The 22,044-nt window shown below is 44.9% G+C and overlaps 1 protein-coding gene across 3 annotated transcripts in view; it reads left to right on the plus strand.

The window, feature by feature from the left end:
- Positions 1-22,044, plus strand: part of RTN1 (reticulon 1) — a 206,052-nt gene that overhangs the window by 107,303 nt on the left and 76,705 nt on the right. The window contains exons 2-3 of one of the 3 annotated variants that reach the window (XM_050952554.1): positions 6,357-7,124; positions 17,379-18,161. The exons of 1 other annotated variant lie outside the window; for it this stretch is intronic. In XM_050952554.1, the coding sequence (XP_050808511.1) occupies positions 6,357-7,124; positions 17,379-18,161 (1,551 nt within the window). The remainder of the gene's footprint in view (positions 1-6,356; positions 7,125-17,378; positions 18,162-22,044) is intronic. One more of the 3 variants, XM_050952556.1, reaches the window with a different exon arrangement.

A 22,044-nucleotide genomic window follows, 5' to 3' on the forward strand; every position in this document is an offset into this window, starting at 1 on the left:
TTTCTGATCTGGCATTGGAAAATGATCAAGGATCAACAGGGATCTTATATAAAAAGCAACAGTTATGTTTGATACCATCAACTACACTATTATTTATTTTTGAAAATTGCAAATAATGTTTGTTAGCATATACATGTTTTATTTTTAACTTTTCTATTGAAAAGCTAAACAGATACCAGCTTCTAACAAAAATATTACCAATCATCTGGTTTGCTGTGCTATAACCGCTAAGTATCAGTGTCTTGCTGCTAAGTCCCTATTAAACCAACAATTTTGATTATCCTTGTACTAAACTATTGACCAGAAATGCTAAGAGCTTTTAAGGCATGGTCATCTGACATATATATGCTGTGGGTTGAGCTGATTGAATCCTGCACACAAGCATTTGTGAACATTGGTTTTGAATTTGCTTTGCCAGGGTCCGCACCCCCAGCATTCCATGAACATTCACAGGAACAGTTTTGTGTTTGCAAAAAGAGAAAGTGTTGTGAATCCTCATGTGACTGGCTGCTGTGTGTTAGATTTCTGGGTTCTAAGAACTAAAATAGGGTTATGATGTAACCTTTCAGGGAGAATATAAATGTTTTTTATTCTACCTTCTCTGTGTATGCTGTGAACATAACAGGCGGTATGTGGCCTAGTGGCAAATCAGATGGCCCAGTGGTTAGGGCACTGTCATAGGACCTGGGCGTTGCAGATTGAATTCCCTGCTCTTTAACAGACATCCTTGGGCAAGTCACTTACCCTTTCTGTATATTAGGTTTCCATGTGTAAAATAGGGATAATAGCATTTACCTAATTCAGAGGGCTGTCATGAGGATAAATACGTTAAAAATTGTGAGGCATTTGGATACTACGGGCCATAGAAGTACCTAAGATAGATACAGCTTTTGTTCAGAGTTTCTAGGCCCAACACTGCTTTTGGCTCCAACCATAGTGAGAGTGATTTGGTCAGCAAAGCGGGAGGAAGGGGGAGAAAATTACTGAGTGAAGAGCTCTGGCAGATGTACCCGTGTGTTCTTTCAGCACCAGCCCAAGGAGTGCCCCACTCATGGGGGAGAGGCATAGAGGAGCCCAGAAAAGACATACTGAAAATGAGGACTATGGAAAACTGGGGTTTTGACTGAATGAACGTTTCCATGACAAGCATCTGCTTTCCTGGCAAGCTCCAATTTTTCAGCAGAAAACAGAACATTTTTGGCCAAAAATTGAAGATGTTCCATTTTCAGTGGTTTTCTGCTAAAAAAAATGTTTTGGCAGAAAAAGTGTCATGAAAAAGTGATTTTTGCAGGATTTTTTTTACCCTCAATCAGCTCCAATAAGGCTGTTTTTTGAGGGTGTTATCTCCTGGAGAATAGGATGGGCACCTGAACACAGGTGCATTGGGAACAGCACCTCAACTCTGCCCTTCAGCACAAAAGTGTTCATAAAACTGGCTTACCCAGTGAGCTAAGGGTCCTCCTGGAGCATGGAGCCCTCAGCCTGGGTGGAGTAGAAGGGACAAAGCTAAAGGGGTCTGGCTGGAACACTGCAGTAATCCAGTGAGCCATCCCCAGATAAGATCTTTAGTCATTGGCTGCTGGGTGCAAATTACAGCAGCTCTGAAACTGAGGGACAAATCAGTTCCTGGCTTGCCTCAGGATGAGGATGTAGATGACTTAATGCTGGGTTTTCTTCCCCCTTGGGGTCCAGTGCCACATGGAGCTCACCTGGACCCAAGGACCTTCGAGTCTGCTTGATGGTAGCAGGGTTTAGGCTAATTCTAATCTGGTGTGAATCTGGAGTCAATCCACTGAAGACAATGAAGTTATTCTGGATTTGCACCAGTGTAATAAAAATAATTAATTATCTGCCTCTATATGATATTTTACAAAGTCAGGAAAACATTATTTGCCCTATAAAAGCAGCAAAGAATCTGGTGGCACCTTATAGACTAACAGACGTTTTGAAGCATGAGCTTTCGTGGGTGAATACCCACTTCGTCAGATGCGTGTAGACGAAGTGGGTATTATTAGCCCTATGTAACTAAGAAGGAATCTATAGCAGAGAGAGGCAGTGACTTGTCCAGAGTCACATAGCAAGTCAATAGGAGAGCCCGGAATAGAATCCAGATGTTCTTCACTCCTAGCCACGTGTTTGTTTCACAAGCCACCCTTGCCCCTGAGATCAGAATCTGGCTAGCATGTTTCCCATTGGTTTGTGAAACTTGTCTGTGTGGTAGTTTTTATTGTATGATTGAAAGTCCCACTCGATGCCTGTTATGACCCAATAACCTCTCACTGCCCATTGGCAAGGAGGTTACAGGAATGTCTTGATTCTGATGTGTACATTCTGACTCATCAAAGAATATCATGTGAGGTCCTAAATGAAAGCCAGGGCCACACTGCTCATTAATATCACTGTGAAATGGATGTACAGATGCTAGGTAAGGAGTTAGGTATGTGTGCTGAAAATATGTTCTTAGTCTTTTTTCAAGGCAGGGTTGACCAATAGGTTTTCTGGCAGACGAGAAATGTAAATTAACCACTGTAAGCTAACATAATGGCAAGCCATTTACAGGTGAATTCAGAGAGATATGAAAATAGGCAAGCAGCACATGAAAAATGAGTCACAAGTCGTTATCTTGACTCTGAGTTCAGACAAGGAACTTTAGAGATATAAACAGAAGGCAAAGAAAACACACTTTTATCCTGCATCTAGGAAGTAAACAGGTAATATGTTTACATGCATAAAAATGGGATCTCAACCAACTCTGGTTTAAATGCTGCAGAAGAGTGCGATAAAACTTCTTTATACAGAAGGTTAACCTGTCAAATTTTGTCTCTAGAAAGCGTGATATGATTTTGTTTTATATGTAACTCTTTGTTTCCAACATTCTTACTGTCATTGGAATCGTGAATTGTTGATAATAAACTGGTTGTTTTCACTATAATTATATCTCACTGCTGTGATATTAAGCCTGGTGCCACTCCTGAGTTGAAACTGTTGTGTATATTGTTTCTCCAGGGACAGCCAACCTGGTATTTCTATGAGTGTTCAGTAGATAAGGGGCTGAACACTACAGGGGGATGCTTTGAGGAACTGGGGAATTGGGGTACACTTAATTGGGGGGAGGGATAGCTCAGTGGTTTGAGCATTAGCCTGCTAAACCCAGGGTTGTGAGTTCAATCCTTGAGGGGGCCATTTAGGGATCTGGGGCAAAAATCTGTCTGGGGATTGGTCCTGCTTTGGGTTGGACTAGATGACCTCCTGAGGTCCATTCCAACCCTGGTATTCTATGATTGTTACCTTGGAAGACAAAGTGAAGGCTGGCATATCCCAGAGGAGAGTGTGGGTGACTAACTGGTGAGGTTCAGGGAAACTGAAACCCGGTTAAGCACGAGCAAGACTCCCTCTTGTTGGAGGGAGGGGATAACCAGGTGTTACAGTCCTGGCTACCTCAAGAACCATCAAACCTCTCACAGTATTTCTGCAGGCTGAATAAAACCTAGCAGTGCATTCATTCCAGGTGCAGGACTCCCACTGATCTCAGTGGGATATATGCAGAAGGATTGCAGGCTTAATGTCTTCTGATCAAGACTGGATGTCTTTCTGGAAGATAGGTGTTAGACACAAGTTATTGGGCTCCATTCACAGCTAAATGAGTAAAAATCTATGGTCTGTGATATACAGGAGGTCAGACTTGGTGATTTAATGGTCCCTTGTGGCCTTAAACTCAAGGAAAATTTATGATTGGGCACAAGAGACTTTAATGTACACAATTTTTTTTCTGGGAAATGTGTTCACAAACTGTGCCTGGAAAATAAAATGAAACAGGAAGGCATATTCGTGAATATTTATATTTCTCCTCAACACAAAGCCATTGAGTGGTTATTCACTGCACGTTGTTGCTGTTTTAACGGCTTTCTTCTAACACTTAGTGATGGCAGTGGTTATGTTTTGGCAGCATTATGTTTTAGGGAACGCACGGGCATATTGTTCCATCATTGCATTGCAAAGATCTCCCGAGGGGTATGGTGGTAAAACAGGAAGTGGGTAAACTAACCTTTCTAGTGTTCCAGGCCAAGCAGTGGGTTTAGGCTAGAATGACATTGGGATGAAAACTGGATGTGCCATTAAAATGCATTTTTGGCTGAGCATAATGAGCTGGTAGATAACACACCCATCAGTTGTGATAGTCCTACAGCCAGGATTGGTTTAGCACAGGAGAGTAGGAGTGATTAATTGCTTTATTCCTTAAATTAGAGGGGGATAAATACCATATTCCCCAAATGAGAGGTGGGTAAACTCCATACTATGATACTATACTTATCTATACTACTGCCTTTCCCTTAACAATGAGTGAAAATCCTTAAATAATAATTAATCCATCCAACTCTTTAGATTGATATTAACAATTATCAATACTCATCCTTGTAGCTCGTACAGAAGTTAACTAAGTGATGTACACCTGTCATAAACAGACAGTTAAGGGTTAATTCCTCTTCTACCTGTAAAGGGTTAAGAAGTTCACATAGCCTAGCTAACACTTGACCAGAGGAACCAATGTGGGGACAAAATGTTTTCAAAGAGGGAGAAGGGAAATCAGTCTTTGGTCTGTTCAGAAAAGTTTGTGCTGGAGTGAAGGATCCAGGAATCAGCCATCTAATATTTCTTAAAAGTAGTAAGTGTTTAGAGAAGGAATGTATTAGATTATGTTTATTTTCTTTTGTGACTTCATGTTGCATAAGAGGGAGAATCAAATTGGGTTTCTTCTGTGTAACTTTAAGGTTTTGCCCAGAGGGACATCCTCTGTGTGTTGAATCTGTTGTCTGTGAGAGTAGCTTGCATGCTAATCTCACAGAGATATTCCTTTCACCCCTTTTCTTTAATTAAAAGTCTTCTTTTAAGAACCTGATTGATTTTTCCTTGTTTTAAGATCCAAGGGTTTTTTCGATCTGGGCTCACCAGAAATTGGTGGGAGGTGAATCAGTCTCAATCCTGCCAGGAAAAGGGGGATGAAGACTGGGGAAATATTTGGGGGGAAGACAGAGTTTCAAAATGACTCTCCCATAAACGTTTGTTTAAACTATTTGGTGGTGGCAGTTACTAGATCTAAGCTGGTAAATAAGCTTAGGGGTTATTGCATGCGGGTTCCCACATCTGTACCCTAAAGTTCAGAGTGGGGGTGACACCTTGACAACACCACACTCCCTTGAGATAGGTAAGTATTATTAATTTTAAGCACCCAACATTCTCTTTTACAGAAGGGGAAACAGAGGCAGAAAAGTTTCCAGAGTGACCTCAAATTCTGAGTGAAAGCATCCAACATTCTCTTTTGAAAATCTGGCCGTTAGGACTGGATTTGTCAGATGCTCGGGAACCACAGCTTCCATTGGCTTCAGTTGTAGTCATGAGTGCTCAGCACCTCTGGAAATAAAGCCCCACATTTAAAAGCTGGGCCTCCAGAAATTGAGAGGCCTATAATTAGAGGTCACTTGTGAAAGTTATGGATCTAAGCAATTTACCTAGGGCCACAGAGAGAATTGGCCTCAGAGATGGAACTGGAATGCAGGAGTTGCTGATTTCCAGGCTCAGCTCGTTTGACACTCCAATTTAACACATGTGATCATTGCTTCTTCTAGTGGCCGGCCCCAGCAACTATTAATTATTAGTAGTAGCATTTATTAATGATATAATAGCACCTAGAGGCCCCCTGCTGAGATCAGTTGCCCCATTGTGCTATGTTGCCCCAAGCTCTGTCCCAGTGAGCTTATGGCCAGATTTGCAAAGCTATTTAGGTGCCCAAAGGTGCATATAGGCATCTGATGTGCTTTTCAAAAGCACCCAAGTCGGTGAGGAAGTCAATACCTTTGAAATCGTGGCCTTTTGAGTCTAAGTAGACAAGACAGATGATGGACAGGGAGACAGAGGCAAAATGACTTACCTCAGGATGCAAAGCAGGTCAGTAGCACAGCCAAGAATACAACCCAAGTCTTTTGACTTATTTCACTGAATCACATTGCTTCTGCACATGAAATAACTGTCACATCTACATATGTTACTCATTTAGCTCAAGTGACAGGGCTTGTGCTGTATCTGCTGAAGGTTCCAAGTTGTCACTGACGACTGTCTGGGTGTCTAGTTGACTATTTTGCAATTACATTCAAACTGGGCCTTTCACCCACAGTGCTCAGCATTTCCTTTCATACAGGCGTGAGACCAGGCGCTCGTTTACCTTTATTTTTTTCTATAAATTAATCGGATTGAAGATTATTTTCCTCAAAATCTCTGGAAAAGGGGAAGTTTGGCAGAAAGAGCAATTAAAAGAAGTCACTTTTCCATTTCACTGTGTTCTTTTTGTGTGTTTTCTTTAGGTGATGCAGAGGCCTCTGACCTCTTCGATTATAGTTCCACTAAAACATCTAAAGGAGGAGATCGGTCCTTTTACACATCTCTGATAGCAGATGACCGTTACACATCTCCACCAGATTCCACCTACTTCTCGGGAATACTGCAAAAAGAAAACAGCCCTGTTACTTGTTCAGACAGCACAGAAGGGTTTAACACAACAGGGCATTCCATTCAAGATGTGATGGGATTTGAGTCCCGTGGTTTGTTTAGCTCAGATTCAGGAATAGAGATGACTCCTGCAGAACCCACTGATGTTAATAAAACCTTAGCAGATCCCATGAAAGTAGAAGCTTATAAATATATGGACATAAGCAGATCAGAAGAGGTAAAATACCAAGAAAGATGCAACACAAGCTTAGAAGACAAGAATACAAGCTTTATCGATAAGTGCCCTGAAACAGCAGCCAAGTTAGAGCATATTTCTGGATCTAAGAAGCCCGCTTTTGAGGAGACAAAAGTGGCCAAAGGACAAAACCTTTTTGAAGAATCAACTGTTCCATCCTGTGCAGAGGAAATATTTGGTGATCAACACAGTGCCTCATTGATTACAGCACCTGTCAAGATTACACTCACTGAGATAGAAAGTGTAGGGGAAACTGCAAACAAAGAGTCACCTCCAAATAAGCAAGAAACAGGGCTGAAACTAAGCCATGAAGTGGTTCCAACAGTGACTGTGTCAGAGCCAGAAGATGACAGCCCAGGTTCTCTCACACCACCATCTTCTGGCACAGGTAAGATGTCTGACACCCAGTATCTTACTATGCTAGAAAGTGATTGGGTGAAATCCTGACCCCATTGAAGTTAATGGCAAATCTCCCATTGACTTCAGCCGGGCCAGGATTTCACCCACTTTGTAAAAATAGCACCCCCTTACTTTGCAGGTGAGTGCTCTGTGTGTGTTCAGAGACTTATCATTCCCTAAACTAATAGCCTGATTTCCAAAGGTGCTGAGCACCTGCAACACCCATTGAAGTCAGCTGAACTATGTCAGGCGCTCAGCACCTTAGAGGGTGTCAAGGTTTTACTGCTCTTTGCTTCTGTTCACGCTACAGAGCTGAAACCAAATGGCCAGAGCGAGCTGGAGTACACATCCCCAACAAAACTCTTAATGCTGCCCCCAGCTAGGAAGGCATTGTGGATCAGTAACACTCCTCTGAGAGGCACTGGGCTTCCATTTTGTACTGGGGAAGGGAGAACTTTACAGGGCACAACATATTCCTTCCCCCCGCCACCCTAGCCTGCTCTGCTGATGTGGGAAATGAGTGGAGGGGAAGAGTGCCCAGCCCACTTACAAAGCCCCTGCCTTTACAACCCTGGGATGTGAAATGGTCTCCCTGTGAAGGTAGGAAGACATCACTCTCCAGAATGGCCATGGGAGAGCACTGTCACAGGGGAGCTGATCCCTGTGAGTAAACCAGGCCCAGTGCCCCTGGGTCAGAGCAGCTGGGCCCACATGAGCCAATTAAAGAGGACAGGGCTACACCTGGGGCTTATAAAGGCTTGTCAGAGCACAGGGAGAGTCGGAGTGACTAAGACAGGAGAGAGATGCTAGAGTAGAATAAATGCAGGGTTGAGTGGGTCCCTGGAGCAAGGGGTCAGGTGCTCAGGGAGGTAGCTGTGGGGCTGGTGGTGTTCCAGAAGGAAGCTGGCTGGGATTGGGAGGGTGAGCTAAGGGACTGTTTTGAGAGTGTCTTTATATGCTTATGTGGGGACAACAAACCTACTGAAAGGGAGAGTGGGTATGGCAGCTTGGAAGCTATGGAAAAGCCTTGTTGTTTGCCATGTCCCAAACTAGACACAAATATTTTGATATAAACTGAGCTGAAACTGATCCTCAGTAAGAGTTTGATGTCACCTGGCCCTGCCTGGGTGCATAAGAGAAAGGAGTAAGTACAAGCTGCCCTCCCATTACCTCCCCACCCCCTGAAAAGGGGCCGGTGCAATCCACTCAGAGGAGACGGGGATGAGCCTTATGCACCTGTGGAATGTGACCAAGCTGCTGCTATGTGCTCTTCATCCCCCATGGAAGGAACTTGCAGGCTCTTGCTACAGACCAGCTCCCCCTTGAGTCCCTTCAGGACAGACTATGGTCACAATCTAGCCCTAGCCACAGAAGTCCATCAGGCCATTGTCACAGTTCCTTTTTAAAGCAGAGCTACATTTGAAACCATGTTGTGAATTGCCTTTGCAGTTCAGGAGGGGAGAGGGAGTGGGAGCGCTCCACGGGATAAATACCCCTGTATGCACAGCCTGCACTTGGAAGGAAATGTGAATTAATTTTGTGCTAGCGTTTGTTTGCTAAACTCCCAGCATACAATAAAGCAGAAACCCAGAACAGTGCTAACAATCTCTGAGACCCCTAATGCTATTTAAGCAAGGGCCCTGGCATGAATACTTGGCAGCTGGGAGAGGTTGGAATCCTTGTCACTGGGAATTAATTATTGTTGGTTTGTATTACAGTAGCAGCTGAGCTCAGGTCCTCCTTTTGCTAGGCACTGCATGTACAGGTAGACATTCCCTGGGCCGACGAGCTTACTATTACCTAGACAGGCAAAGAGTAAGAGGGAAAAGAGAGAGACTGAGGTAAGTGACTTGCCCATAGTCACTCAGCCTGTCAATGGCAGAGCTTGAATTAGAACTCAGGGCTACTATCTCCTGAGGCCTAGACCAGTGCCATGATTCCAAGCAGAAATGACTTCTCCAAACCACCCTTGCCCCTGGGCAGCCTTGTAGCGTATTCCCCATGTTTCCCCTTTAGAACCACTATGAACCCATTGTAAGATGTACTCAGGACTGCTGTATTCTGATTGTATATTTTTTTAATGCACTGCCAATCAGTGGTATCTGGGATGCTCCACACCCTAGTATTGGAGGGTCACAGGCTGGGGTCATCGAAGCCTCAGGGCAGGCAGGGTGTTGCGGTGCATGCTGGGAGTGGGAAGAGGCAGGAGCTCAGACTTGTTCTGTAGGCTCTGTGGCTCAGCAGGAATGGATGACAGAAACGAGCCAAATAGAAATATCATGGTTTGTTCCCTACCCCTCTTCTAACCCGCCCCATTCCCCAGGGGTCAGATGGCCTGGCCTCGGCTGCCAGTACTCCTGAGGGAATCTTTGCTCTCTAGGTCAGCCAGAAGAGAGGAAGCCCTGATTCATTTACAAGTGAGGCTGGAAGCAGAAGCAGTTCACCTGCTGCTCAGCTCTGTTCTCTGCTTTGACCTTTCAGTGGCATTTTAGTGCATCGCTGCCCAACTGAGTGATAGAGACCCAGAATTGGGTTATCAGGGAGCTCCCACTGGGTCACATGCACACTGACTGAATCAGCAAAGTGTGGACAGGGGAGCGAAGGAGGAACTCACTTGCTTCTCTCCCCTCAGTGGCTGTTTCTCTCCTGCCATCTCCATGCTGCTCCCCTCCTCTTGCCCATCACCCAGTCCCTGAGTAGTTCATCAAGCTCTGCTATTGTCCACAGAGAAGATGGCAGGAGAAGCAGCTCTTCCAGGCAGGCGTGAAAGTGACTTACAGGACTTAACAGTACTGCCAGAGTCCTGAGTGGGGCGTGGCCTCACCCAGAAGAGGCATGGCCTCTTAAGATTTAAAGGTCCTGGGGAACCAGCTGTGGCTGGGAGACCCAGAGCCTTTAAATCAACCAGGGGCTCCCAGCTGCAGAGGTGGCTGGGAGCCCCCCGGGGCTCAGGGGTAAATTAAAGGGCCCGGGGCTCTGGCCGCCAGGGGGAACCCTGAGCTTTGCAGGGCTGGGGCAGGGATTTAAAGGGCCTAGAGCTCCTGCCTCTGAGGGAAGCCCGGAGCCCTTTAAATCCTGGCCCTAGCCCAGCCGCCAGAGCCGTGGCCGGGATTGAAAGGGCTCTGGGCTGCCCGCAGCCGCGGGGAGCTCTGAGCCCTTTAAATCCCGGCCCCAGCCCAGTCTCCCTTTCAGTCCCTGCCATGGAAGTCGATGCCGTCCAGCATGGCATACTGGCTCTTGCCGGTACACTGTACCGGACCGTACCAGCTTACTTTCACCTCTGCTTCCAGGATCTGTGAAGCTGGACAGCCTGTTGGAACAGCTGAGTGCTGGGTGGGCCAGGAAGAGAGAGGAATGGGGAGGGAAAAGCATCTCTCCACAGAAGTGTCACCCTACTTAGCAGCACTAGTTCTTCCCACCCTCATCGCCACCACTCAGTAGCATCAGCTTCTTACTTTGTAAGCCACTCATTCAGCAGCACCAGTCCCTCACCCACAAAACAGCCAAAAAACCTGTCCAGTGCTCCAAATGCCCAAAATCCTTTGCACATCTTATAGTGGTCCTGCTATCTTGCTGACCTGCCATAGGCCTCTGAGTATTCATTTTACCATCCTGCCTATTTACGGTACTTATATGGCCCCCAATTTCTGTGCAATTGGAGTGCCTCACAGTCTGTAATGGGGGTTCCAAAAAGAACCCTGTGGGATGTGCTCTCATCTCTGTTTTAGAGGTGCAGGACTGAGCCACAGAGAGACTACATGACAGAGTGGAAGAGTAGGGATTTAGGATGGCCCAGTTTATCTCTGTGACGCTTGGCACGGACTGCGTATCTGGCATAATGCTTATGTGTGTTCCCTCTCACTCCACACCCAGGCCTATTGCCGCTCCATGCTTCCAACAAATCTGTATAAAACTGGCTGCTGGGTTTCATCATTATTGATTTCCCTAACTACTTCCTATTGCATTAGGTCCATGCGTGTGCACTATAGGTAGGATCCAAATACTGAATATAATTAATATTCCTGGATAGCTTGGAACAAATATACACCATTGTCTGATTATGAGCTGTCTGATCCATGCACATTTCTGCTTCTTAAAGCCCTCATTCAGCAAAGTGTACCTATTCTGCAAAGCACTGCTTACCTTTAAGCACTTGTTTAAGTCCCATTCAAAGTTAAGCACCTGTTTAAGTGCTTTGGTGCACGGGGGCTTTAAGGAAACTTCTGTAGCTGTGGGCAAGAATCTTTGTATAATAATCAGGCTTGGAAGAGATTTGCTCTTCTTTTTCATGGGATAATACTGAACTTTATTTCCAAGGAAATCAATTTTTCCTGAGGTTTCTTTTTATACTAAAAGGAAATTAAAAAGCTCAGATACTAATTGTTGTTTGTTCAAACTTTAATGATGGTAAAAGCCTGTCTTCAGAAGCATCTTCATATTTGATCATCATATTTCCTAATAATGGCTTAGCATTGCATGGTTACATATCATGGATTACTGGGCTGTTTGCTAATAGTCTCTAATGCACTCTGCATGTTCACACACGTATTCACTGAAATGCCTAGAATTGCTTTCCTGGCTTTCCCTGTCTGGGGCCAAATCTTGTCCCTGGTACAGTTTAAATGACTAGGCTGTGCTCTAGAAAGTTCCATGGAAGAGGAGGAAAAGATTGGCTGGTGGATCGCTTTGGCTGTGGAGCTGCTGGATCTGCTTCCACGCTTTTCCTGGCCTACTTCTGCCCCCTATTCCATTGCCTGTGGCCCTGCACAGAGATCCCCTGGAAATCTGTATGCTGTGATGCACCACATGGTTGCCATTGTCCTCTACTGGGTCAGAAAATCCTGTCCCCTCATGCAGCAGGACCCCGCACATTTTGCTGTGTCAGAGTGTTCCACAAAAGGGAGGTGAGATCCTCCCCTTCTAGTAATGAAAAGGAGGCATTGACGGGTGAGAGGTGCTGTTTCTATGGGTGGAGGAGAAAATAGATGATTGACATTTACTGATTAAACTCAAAATGATCCAAGCCTAACTTACCCTACTCAGGTCTGGCTCCAGACACTAGCCCAGCAAGCAGGCGCTTGGGGGGTGGCCAACGGAGAGGGGCGGCACATCCAGCTCTTCAGTGGCAATTTGGCAGCAGGTCCCTCACTCCCTCTCGGAGCAAAGGACCTGCCACCGAATTGCCACCGAAGACTGAAGCAGCAGTGGTAGAGCAGATCACGATCGCGGCTTTTTTTTTTTCTTTTTTCTTTTTGCTGCTTGGGGCGGCAAAAGCCCTGGAGCTGGCCCTGACCCTAATTCTGTCTGAATTCCCAGTCAAAGCTTCCATTGTTTCTCTGTCAGTTTTGCTGAGGATGGTGCTCTCTAAAAGCTAGAAGCTGAAGATAAGCAGTAAGGCCATGGCTTCCTAACTAAAGCAGGTTTGGAGCCTAGATAACAGAAGAGCAATATGCTATTGTTCATATCCTACCACCCAATGCTGTGTGGTCAAGAGATAATACACCGCTCCTGTCACTCTGCCATTGTGAGCAGGGAAGGAGGTTAGCTGGTGATTCATCTGACAAGCCCACAAGCATTCACTTGTTGTAAGCTGGAGAGAGAAGAGCAGCACAGCTCAGACTCACCCCCAGTTTACAGTGCTATAAGTCTCACAGAATGAACGGGCATCTGTGCTTTGTCTGTTGATGAAGAAGAATATATATTTCTATGTGAGCAACCTTCACATTAAATTGCATGCAGATAACTAGGAGCAAAATACTGGGTTAGATTCTCTACCGTGCTTAATTTCTGCTGGGCATTGCAAGATGGGGAAGCATGATCCTCGGGCTGTTTTATACAGCCCTTGAATAGATTAGAGCAGCCCTCAGTGCTTTCCAGGATGTCATCCACCAACAGAGGTTTGCAGGAGCATGGAGCACTCTGAGAACACCCCTGCCCTGCCCTATATCTGGGGGCTGCAAGAATGATGTAGAAGCTGGCTAAGTTCTCTCTGTGCTCAGTGGGGAAATATGCCCTCTTTCTGGTCCCTTATCACCTCTGAATAGAGTGAGCCAGAGCCAATTGTCACTGGGCCAATTTCTAAAGGTTCAGATGTCAGTTCTGGAAAAGCACCCGAAACCACACGTGGTTTACCAGAACCTGTTGAATCTGCAGCACTGAGTGGCATGGTGTATGTAGCTATGAGACTGTTTTTCTTTGTGCTGCCTCTTTAAGAGTGAAGTGAAGAGCACTTGCTATGAATTAGCTCAAGATGACTGCTGTGTCTACAGCAAGTTTCAGCCACCATGATCTCTTGGATCCTTTACATTTATTCTTAATCTCTGTGTTAGTTCCTTTCATCTAATATAAAAGCCTACAGGACTGAAGGGGTCTGTTTACTCTTTATCTATGGAAAAGCAGAACAGATGGGAAGTCTTAGAGAGGGGGGTCTCGCTCACACCCATGAAATTTCTGGTACCTTTTTGCCTCTAACTGATCACAGAAGACCAACCAGAAGAACAGCTTTCCTTGCATTATCTTGACACTTCTCTTTCCACTGGGAACCAGGAAATGAAGACCTCATATTTTGTTAAACAATCAGCCAAACTTGTTTTGCTTCAAATTTTGTCTTTTTTGGGTGAAAGGTTGTGTCAGGTCTTCTTTTATCTAAACTGGTCCATCCCTCTATAGGTATAATATGGTTAACAAATTATACCTAGGAAGATGCTGAAAGATAAGAGATTAAGGCTGTAAATTAGCAAAGCACTTAAGAACATGCTTAAGTGCTCTGCTGAATAGGGATGCTCAGCTGAATTGGGCCCTACCTGAGGGTGAGGGTGGGAGGAGATGAAGTGGGATTGGCTCAAGGGTCCCTGAGGAGTGATAGCACTCCATCCTTAGTTCACTGTATTGTCACTGTTACATATCTACCTGTGGGAGCACACACAGTCCCAATCAGGGTCAATGCCTCATGCTAGATGCCCGGCAGATGTAGACTCAGCCCCCAATTCAGAGAGTTTGCAATGTACAAAAGGTAAAAAAGTAGGATATAATTAAATACAGTAGATATAATCTATTAGACACCAAAACCAACCCTATGTTAAAAGAATATTATTAAGTTTGCAGAATTAAGCACTCAGACGTTAGGCAATGCCAGAATGATGGTTGCCTCTGCAACCTTAATTCAGCCCCCATGTGCGGGCTCACATGCTATTTGTTCCACAGGACCGCTGCCTCATTCAGTGCCACAGGATGGATGGCATTCACTTAGTGAGCGGCTATCTAATATTTTGTTTTAGACTCCTCCCCAATGTGTGGTCCCAGGTCTTATTCACTGCACACTATTCAACCCTTTCTCTAGAGCAGAATTAGGACTTTCCTCATGAGTCTTTCAGTGGTGCTCATCGCTATCATATGTGGGTGCTTCACAAACATGAGTCTTCCTCTCACTTCCCGGGGTGTTGTGGTATTATCCTCTTTCACAAAACACGGAAATGCCATCAGGTGGCATCTTGACATCCACCTGATTCTTCAGCAGAGTTGTAACATTTAGATCCACCACACAGACCTCTGCCACTTCAGCTAAGGGGGTAATTGATAGCTGTAGTAGGTTATCATCCACTGTGGGGATCAGCACTAGAGAGGGATAGGATGCACAGTTTGCCAGAGGGTTTCACAGATATTTGCTGACAGTAGAGGAATGCTGAGACTCAGGAATCTTGGATACCAATCCAGGCTCTGAACAGGAGTGTGCTCTGGTGGCCAGAGATCCCTCTGCCTGTTTTCTCCCCTCCCCAAGCTTGACCTTCTGCCTTGTCCTATCCAACCTGTCCCTGACCCAGTCCCATCTCTTCCACACTCCTGGATCCTCATCCCAGGCCCATTATAATTGCATATGCAAACCCAGTCTACACTACTCGGGCTTCTCTTCCCAATGTCAGTCACCTTCCCCAGCCCATCCTAGTCACCTTCTCCATGTTTGAGTCCCAGTCTCCCCTGCCTCCAAGTCTTCTTCCCCAGCCAGTCCCAGTTCTCCACTCTGCCCAGTGCCTTGTTCCCAGTCCCCTTGTCTAGTCAGTTTCATTCTCCCCCCACTCCTCATCCAATCTCAGTTCCCCCTCTGCCAAGTGGTTCCAGGTCCCCCATTTCCTTTACTATCTCCCAGTCTCCCCCCTTGACTACCTGGGCAAGGAGACTGGGAGCCATGGCCTCCCCTCCCTCGACTTCCAGTCCCTGTCACCATTATTCTATCCCTTTCCATCTTTCTCCAACTCTGTTTCTTTCCCAGTCCTCCCCCATCCCAGTTTCACCAGGCTCCTTGTCCCACCCTACACCAGTCTGACTCTTGTCCCCTCTGCCTTCAAGTCAGGCCTGGATGCCAGCAGAAGGGTCACTGTGAGCGCATAGAAGAGACTCTCCTTGCTCTTGGTTCCAGTGCCAGGCCCTACCCTGGCCCTAAGCACCTGGGAGCAGCCATTACAGGGAAAGTCTCGCTTTACATCTGGGCTGGAGCAAGCTCAGCTGCTGTGTGGGGATAGCACATTTATGGTCTGGTTAGCTCTCGGAGCTGTGAGGGGCTGGAACATGCTCGGTGAGGACAGAATCTTCAGAGACTTGAGCTGCTAAACTCTAAGAAGTTTCTATAGCGCATGTGTGAACTGAGGTTTTTTTTCAAAGGCTTAGAACCTGACCACATTTGGGCAGATTTTCACCAGAACAACAAAAGGCACATCCCTGACACAAACGCTACCCCCTGTCAAATTTGAAGTCCCTGCTTCAAAGCATGGAGGCAGTAGAGCTTCACAAAGAAAAGGTTACCAGAATATTTTTTTAACATGGGCAAAACAACATATTTTCCCTAGACTTGTTCTCTGAAACAGCTGAACCATTTTAACTGAAACATTAAAAAAAAAAATCAGCTTGACGCAGACACCTAGCATAGAATATTTTAACCCAAATGGTTAAAGTTAGGCAAAATTAGAGGCAACTGAAAACAGAGTCTTATAATGGGAAGTGTCAGGCAACCTTAATAAGAGGTGGTGTGATCAGCCATTCCTAGAATTCAGACATGCATATATATTTGCTGTTTTATAATTACATAAATCCAAGTAGCTGTTATAGAATATGGTCCTCCATCTGGGACCCCAGAACAGATGATTATTCATTATCCAAATTTAGTAGATCGGGAGGGACCTGATTCTGCATTCCTCATACCCCCAAAACTCCCGGTGTGGTCAACAGGAGGCTTGCTCCTTTGTATCCAGATGGAGAGTGACCAATATAAATATTAAAAAGGGTTTAAATATAACAGGTCAAATTATTCCAGACTGATTCTTGCCTGCATATTTATACCTGCCTCTGGAAATTTCCATTACATGAGTCTGACGAAGTGGGTATTCACCCACGAAAGCTGATGCTCCAATACATCCGTTAGTCTTAAAGGTGCCACAGGACTCTCTGTTGCTTTTTACAGATTCAGACTAACACGGCTACCCCTCTGATACAGGTCAAATTATGTCAGTCCAAATCGTGAGATTTTTCCTCAGATTTCGCTGAGCCTTTACCCAAGACAGCCCTCATTGGCTTCAGTGGGTCTTTGCTTGAGTAAAAACGGAATAAGGTTAATTTCCATTGTTACCTTGTTCATGATGCACACAGCATATTTGACAAGCAGCTCACATTGGATTTGCGTCTTTCTAATCCATGGTACTCAAAATTCAATCCCAAGTACGAATTGCAGTGCGAGTGAGAATATTGCCTTATTAAAAAGAATATTGCATGTTGCATACAAAACACTGAAATGAACGTTCATTGTCAAGAGACCACTAAGAATTTTTTCCTTTATAAATTCAATAAAATGTTTCCGAAATACTTACTCTGTGTGTGTGTGCGTTCGTGCATACTCCTGCACATGCACGCCCCGACTGTATATTTATGTCTGTCATTTTTATCTTGATAATTTTCCCATTTAAAAAATAGCTAATCTTAGGTTGCTGGGAGACCTTGGGCACATGATGACACTGACCTGCTTGTAAAGCACATTTATGTCCCGCTTTCCATCCATAGATCTCAGAGCTAGATATAATTGTTTATTATTAAAGGGAATGTTGCCTGCTTGTGTAACCAGTCCTGCTAGCTGAATCTGTGTTTGCATTAGACAACAGACAGTGATTTAAAGCAATCAGAAATTATCTTTGTTAACAACTTTGTGTTTTCTCTCTCTCTCTCTCCCTCTCTCTCTCTCTCTCTCTGCATGGGATAACAGAACCATCTGGCTCAGAATCTCAAGGTAAATGCAGCCTGTCAGAGGATGAGCTCATCAGTGCCATTAAAGAAGCAAAGGGCTTTTCCTTTGAAACCTCTGAAGTCCAGCGTTCGCCAGGCCTTTATACAGAAAAACAAGATCAGAAAAGCAAGCCAGGGCGTCCAGCTGTTTCATCCCCCTTAGATAACGAAGCCAGCAGTGCCGAGTCTGGCGACTCTGAGATAGAGCTGGTCTCAGAAGACCCGCTAGCTGCTGAAGAGGTGCTACACTCCAGCTACATGACCTTCAGTCATATCAGAGGGCCTCCCCCTTCGCCTGCTTCTCCTTCAATACAGTACAGCATCCTGAGGGAAGAGCGTGAAGCTGAACTCGACAGCGAACTGATTATCGAGTCATGCGATGCCTCTTCAGCTTCCGAAGAAAGTCCCAAGAGGGAGCAAGATTCTCCTCTCATGAAACCAATAATCATGGACATAATCCAGGAAGAGAGTAGTTTGAAAACTGATGCTTCTGACTTTGAAGTAAGTAAGACAACAGAGAGTAGGATGAACAGGGAAAATCTAGCTGAGTCTGCTTCCTATCTGAAATGCTCTTTTGTAGCACCCAAAGTAAATGTTGAGCCACCAACCTCTGCCATCGGTACTGAAGAACTAAAAGAAAAAATAATTCAGAAGAAGCCACTTGAAGCAACAGTTGTTAACCAAAGTAAACTGTCATCCAAGGACTCTGGGAAAAGAAGTTCCTTGGCTTCCCCCTCACTACCCTTTTTAAATAAGCAAAAAGGTAAATGCAGAAATTTATGTTGTCTAAGTAACATGTTTTTCTTGAATGCTGCGAATAGGGGATGTGTATGATTAATGTAGGAGGGTTTTTTAATCTTGCAGGCAAAGGCATAATAAGATCAATGGCTGGAGTTTGAAGCTTGACCAATTCAAACTGGAAACAAGGCACATATCTTGAACAATGCAGGGTAATTAACCACTAGAACCGCTCACCAAAAGGTGGGATTGATTCTTCATCGCTTTAAATCCGGGTGGGATGTATTTGTAAAAGAACTGTACCAGCTCAGCCAGAAGTTGCTGAGTTGATGTCAGAATCTGTGGGCGGAGTCCTATGGCCTGTGCTATGCAGGAAGTTTGAGTGGATGATCACAATGGTCCCTTCTGCTGTTATAAATCTGTCTGTACAATTAGTAGAAAGATTGGGGTCTGGTCTACACTACAAAGTTCAGTTGATGCAAGGCAGCTTACCTCAGCTATGGAAATGTCCACACTTAAATTTCAGTCCCACTGACATAACTGCCCCCTCACGCCAACTTAATAACTCCACCTCCACGAGCCGCGAAGAGTCAAGGTCAATGTAATTAGGTCTACACAGTGTCGGTGTACACACTGCGTTGTTTACGCCAACTGTTACTGGCTTTCAGGAGCCATCCCCTGAAATGCCCTGCACTGACAATACAATTGATACACGTGTTCCTGGTGAGGACGCACACTGCCGACAGCAGGAATGAAGTGTCGACACACGCAAGCGATGTAATTACTGTGGTGGCTGTGTGCCGATGTAAGTTGTCGATTTAATTTTGTGGTGTAGACATGGCCTGGGCCCTTGTGCCTTTATATCGTTTTGATTGGAATTTATTTAGGTCCAATCCTGCAGTCCTGACTGTAGTCAAACTGCCTTTCTACTCTACCCAGTGTCATATATCGTGCCCATAGCCCTGTTGTGTGGGCACATCTAGAAGTGCATTAAGCAGTGTGACTCATAGTAGTTGAGGGTTCTTCTCTTCTTTCTCCTTTCCTCTCCTCTGAGAGAAAGTTGCACGTGCATTTTTGAAAACACAATTAGGTGTGAAGTGCTCACTGTTTTAATTAGCCAAGGCAGATCAGAGAAGCACTCCTTGCAGCTGGAACAGAAAGCAGTGAGGTAGTGATGGTTCTTAGATCCTTTACCTCCACTCAGCTCTTTGGATATTTACGCTAAATTAGGACAGTAAGACCAGAACTTTTTAAAATGTTATGATGTTCTTTCAAAAGTTTACAATTGAACATTGACTTAAACAGCTTTGAAACTTTACTATGTAAAAGAAAAATGCTGCTTTTAACCATCTTAATTTAAATGAAACAAGCACAGAAACAGTTCCCTTACCTTGTCAAATCTTTTCTTAAACTTTCCCTCTATTTTTTAGTAGTTTACGTTTAACACAGTGCTGTACTGTATTTGCTTTATTTTTTGTCTCTGCTGCTGCCTGGTTCTAAATGAGATATGAGGCAGACCTGTCAGTTCGTTACTTTGAGGTTCTACTGTACACTCTGAAATTGTGCTAAGCCTACACAAACTCAGCAGCAGAAGCTACATGTCAGGCTCTTCCATGAGTTGTGTTGACCACAGGAATGGGGTTGGGGGGCTGACCAGATTGGGTGGGGGGGGGGGGGAAATAGTTCAGATGAACAAATAGCTTTTTGATGGCTGGAATAGTCTGCCTGAAAGAATCCCTTGGTGCTGTTAGAAGCCCTTCCCTCCTTAAAAATGAGTTGGCTTGTGGTGGCCACTGTTAAGTCTTGTGACTGAAGCAAGTATAATTTCATTTTGCTAATGCTCAGATCCTGGGAAATGTTCCTGCTGCTGCTGTCGGGCCAAATGCTAAAGGTCTTAGTCTAGTGTTGGTTCTTAGCTCACACAACAGAGGGGATGGATTTAACTAAGGACTGAGTAAAAACCTTAGCAAGAACCTCAGGACCTGGCCTGTAATTATCAAAAAGGAATCATTCAGTAATGAGTAATTCAGATTTTAGGGTTTGGCCTTCAGTCTAGCTTCCACTTCACCTGTTATTCTTGTCACTCAAGGGTCTTATGTTAGGGTGACCTTTGCTATGTTAAGGATAAATCAGTGTATGCTGCTCCCTCAGTTAACCTGGGGGGTTGGGAGAGCAGGAGATTACGTAAATAAAACATACTGAAATGAGAGTCCAATCCTAGTGCCTGTGAAAGGGAAGTATTGTTTAAAGATAGGTGTTTTACAATGAGATGCTGTAATTGTATGTGGGGGAAAGCAGCTTCCCCATTACTCAGCTCAGCCAAATGCACTTGAATCCAGATCTGCAACAGCTCGAGCTAGTAGGGTCCCTTTAAAACAGAGACAACCAGACTGTGTGGTGCCTTTTATTATATGAAGAAAGGTCCAGTAGAGACTCGATTGGAAGCACCAAACCTACAGCATGACCGAATTTATGGCCTCAGTCAAATCTGAACTGAGGTCCATTAAGGTGATTCACGCTATCACTGTGCCTTATTCTTTTTGGGGAAAATGTCTCTAGTCTCTCTCCAATTCAAATACATAGCTGAATTCGCAAGGCATGTGTGAGAGAGAATGGATCTGTATATTGTCTGCCGTTTAAGATCTTGGGGAACTTCACCTCTAAATAGACAATGGCCCAGACTCTTCGCTGCTTTCATGGGATGCAGCAGAGAGGGAGTGGATATGGGAGCTCCCTGACTGACTGGTCTTGCCCACAGCTTAGAGTCGCCTGGGGCTGCTCTAATCTACCCCAGCTGTCTGCCATTCCCAAGGAACTCTATAACTGCTGAGGATTGTTGGAGCTCTGATCGCTCCCTTTGTCCACCTGTTCGCACCACTGTTGGTGATATCTAAAAGAAAACCACCCTAACTGAGAGAGCTCAGATTGAGTTGTGAGGCTGGCAGTTAGGGATCACCTTTCTATTTGCAAACGAAGCAAGTTTGATATCGAAATCAGTGTAACACAACAAATATGGAAACTCCACAGTAGCATTGTTACCAAGCAACTTTTTAGGGTATAGCCACACTTTGTAAAATACGCATGCAGGGGCTTTAACTCCATGACTTACCACGGACCTGTATGGTGAATTTATGGGGAACACTTTAAAAATTAACCTATTGTATTACAGTGAACCAAAACAAGCAAACTGACTCAGGTGAGTGGGGGGCTGCAAGATTGGGTCTAATGCTTGCAATGGGAGATGCTATTAATTTGGGGGGTAACAAATTAACAAAATTTGGTATTTAAAAAGTGCCTAATTTTATATTTAAATACTTCAGAGTTGGAGGGCTCAATCCTCCATTGTAGTGAGCTCATTCCCAGCCCAGCTGACAAAAGCACAGAAGTGGCTCTATTCTATCTTTCTGCCTTCTCTAATCCTGGGGCCACACCACGCTCCAGCAGAAATCAGAGCAGCCACAAGGCTGTCTGAATGTATGCTCACTAGAACACTCGTCTAGGGATTGTTCCGCTGGCCCAAGACATTCTGACAAGGGACGGGGCCTTTGTGAGATGAGTGCTATGATACAGGAGTGCCCAGCTGATCCTTTTATAAAGCTTTAGGGCCTGTTTGCTCCAGGGGTACTGGACTGAGGAATTGGCAAATGAATTTCTGCACCAGTGGAAGAGCAGTTGGGATAAATTCTGTCTGTTCCCCATCCCCCCACACACGCACTTGTTCCAGTCTGGGATATGCCAGGGATGGCATTAAACAGCTGGCTAGATCTCTTCCCTGTAAACACTGAGGGTTTTTTTAAAATATTCATTAGTGGTGATAGTTTTTTCCAGAGGGTTTTATTCATTACTTACTCACGCTTTGCTAAGCTGTTCCTACTGTAGTTTTTCAGCATTCTCTCTTGATACAGGGC

Source organism: Gopherus flavomarginatus, chromosome 5 (assembly GCF_025201925.1).
Source record: "Gopherus flavomarginatus isolate rGopFla2 chromosome 5, rGopFla2.mat.asm, whole genome shotgun sequence".
Taxonomy (NCBI): Eukaryota; Metazoa; Chordata; order Testudines; family Testudinidae; genus Gopherus; species Gopherus flavomarginatus.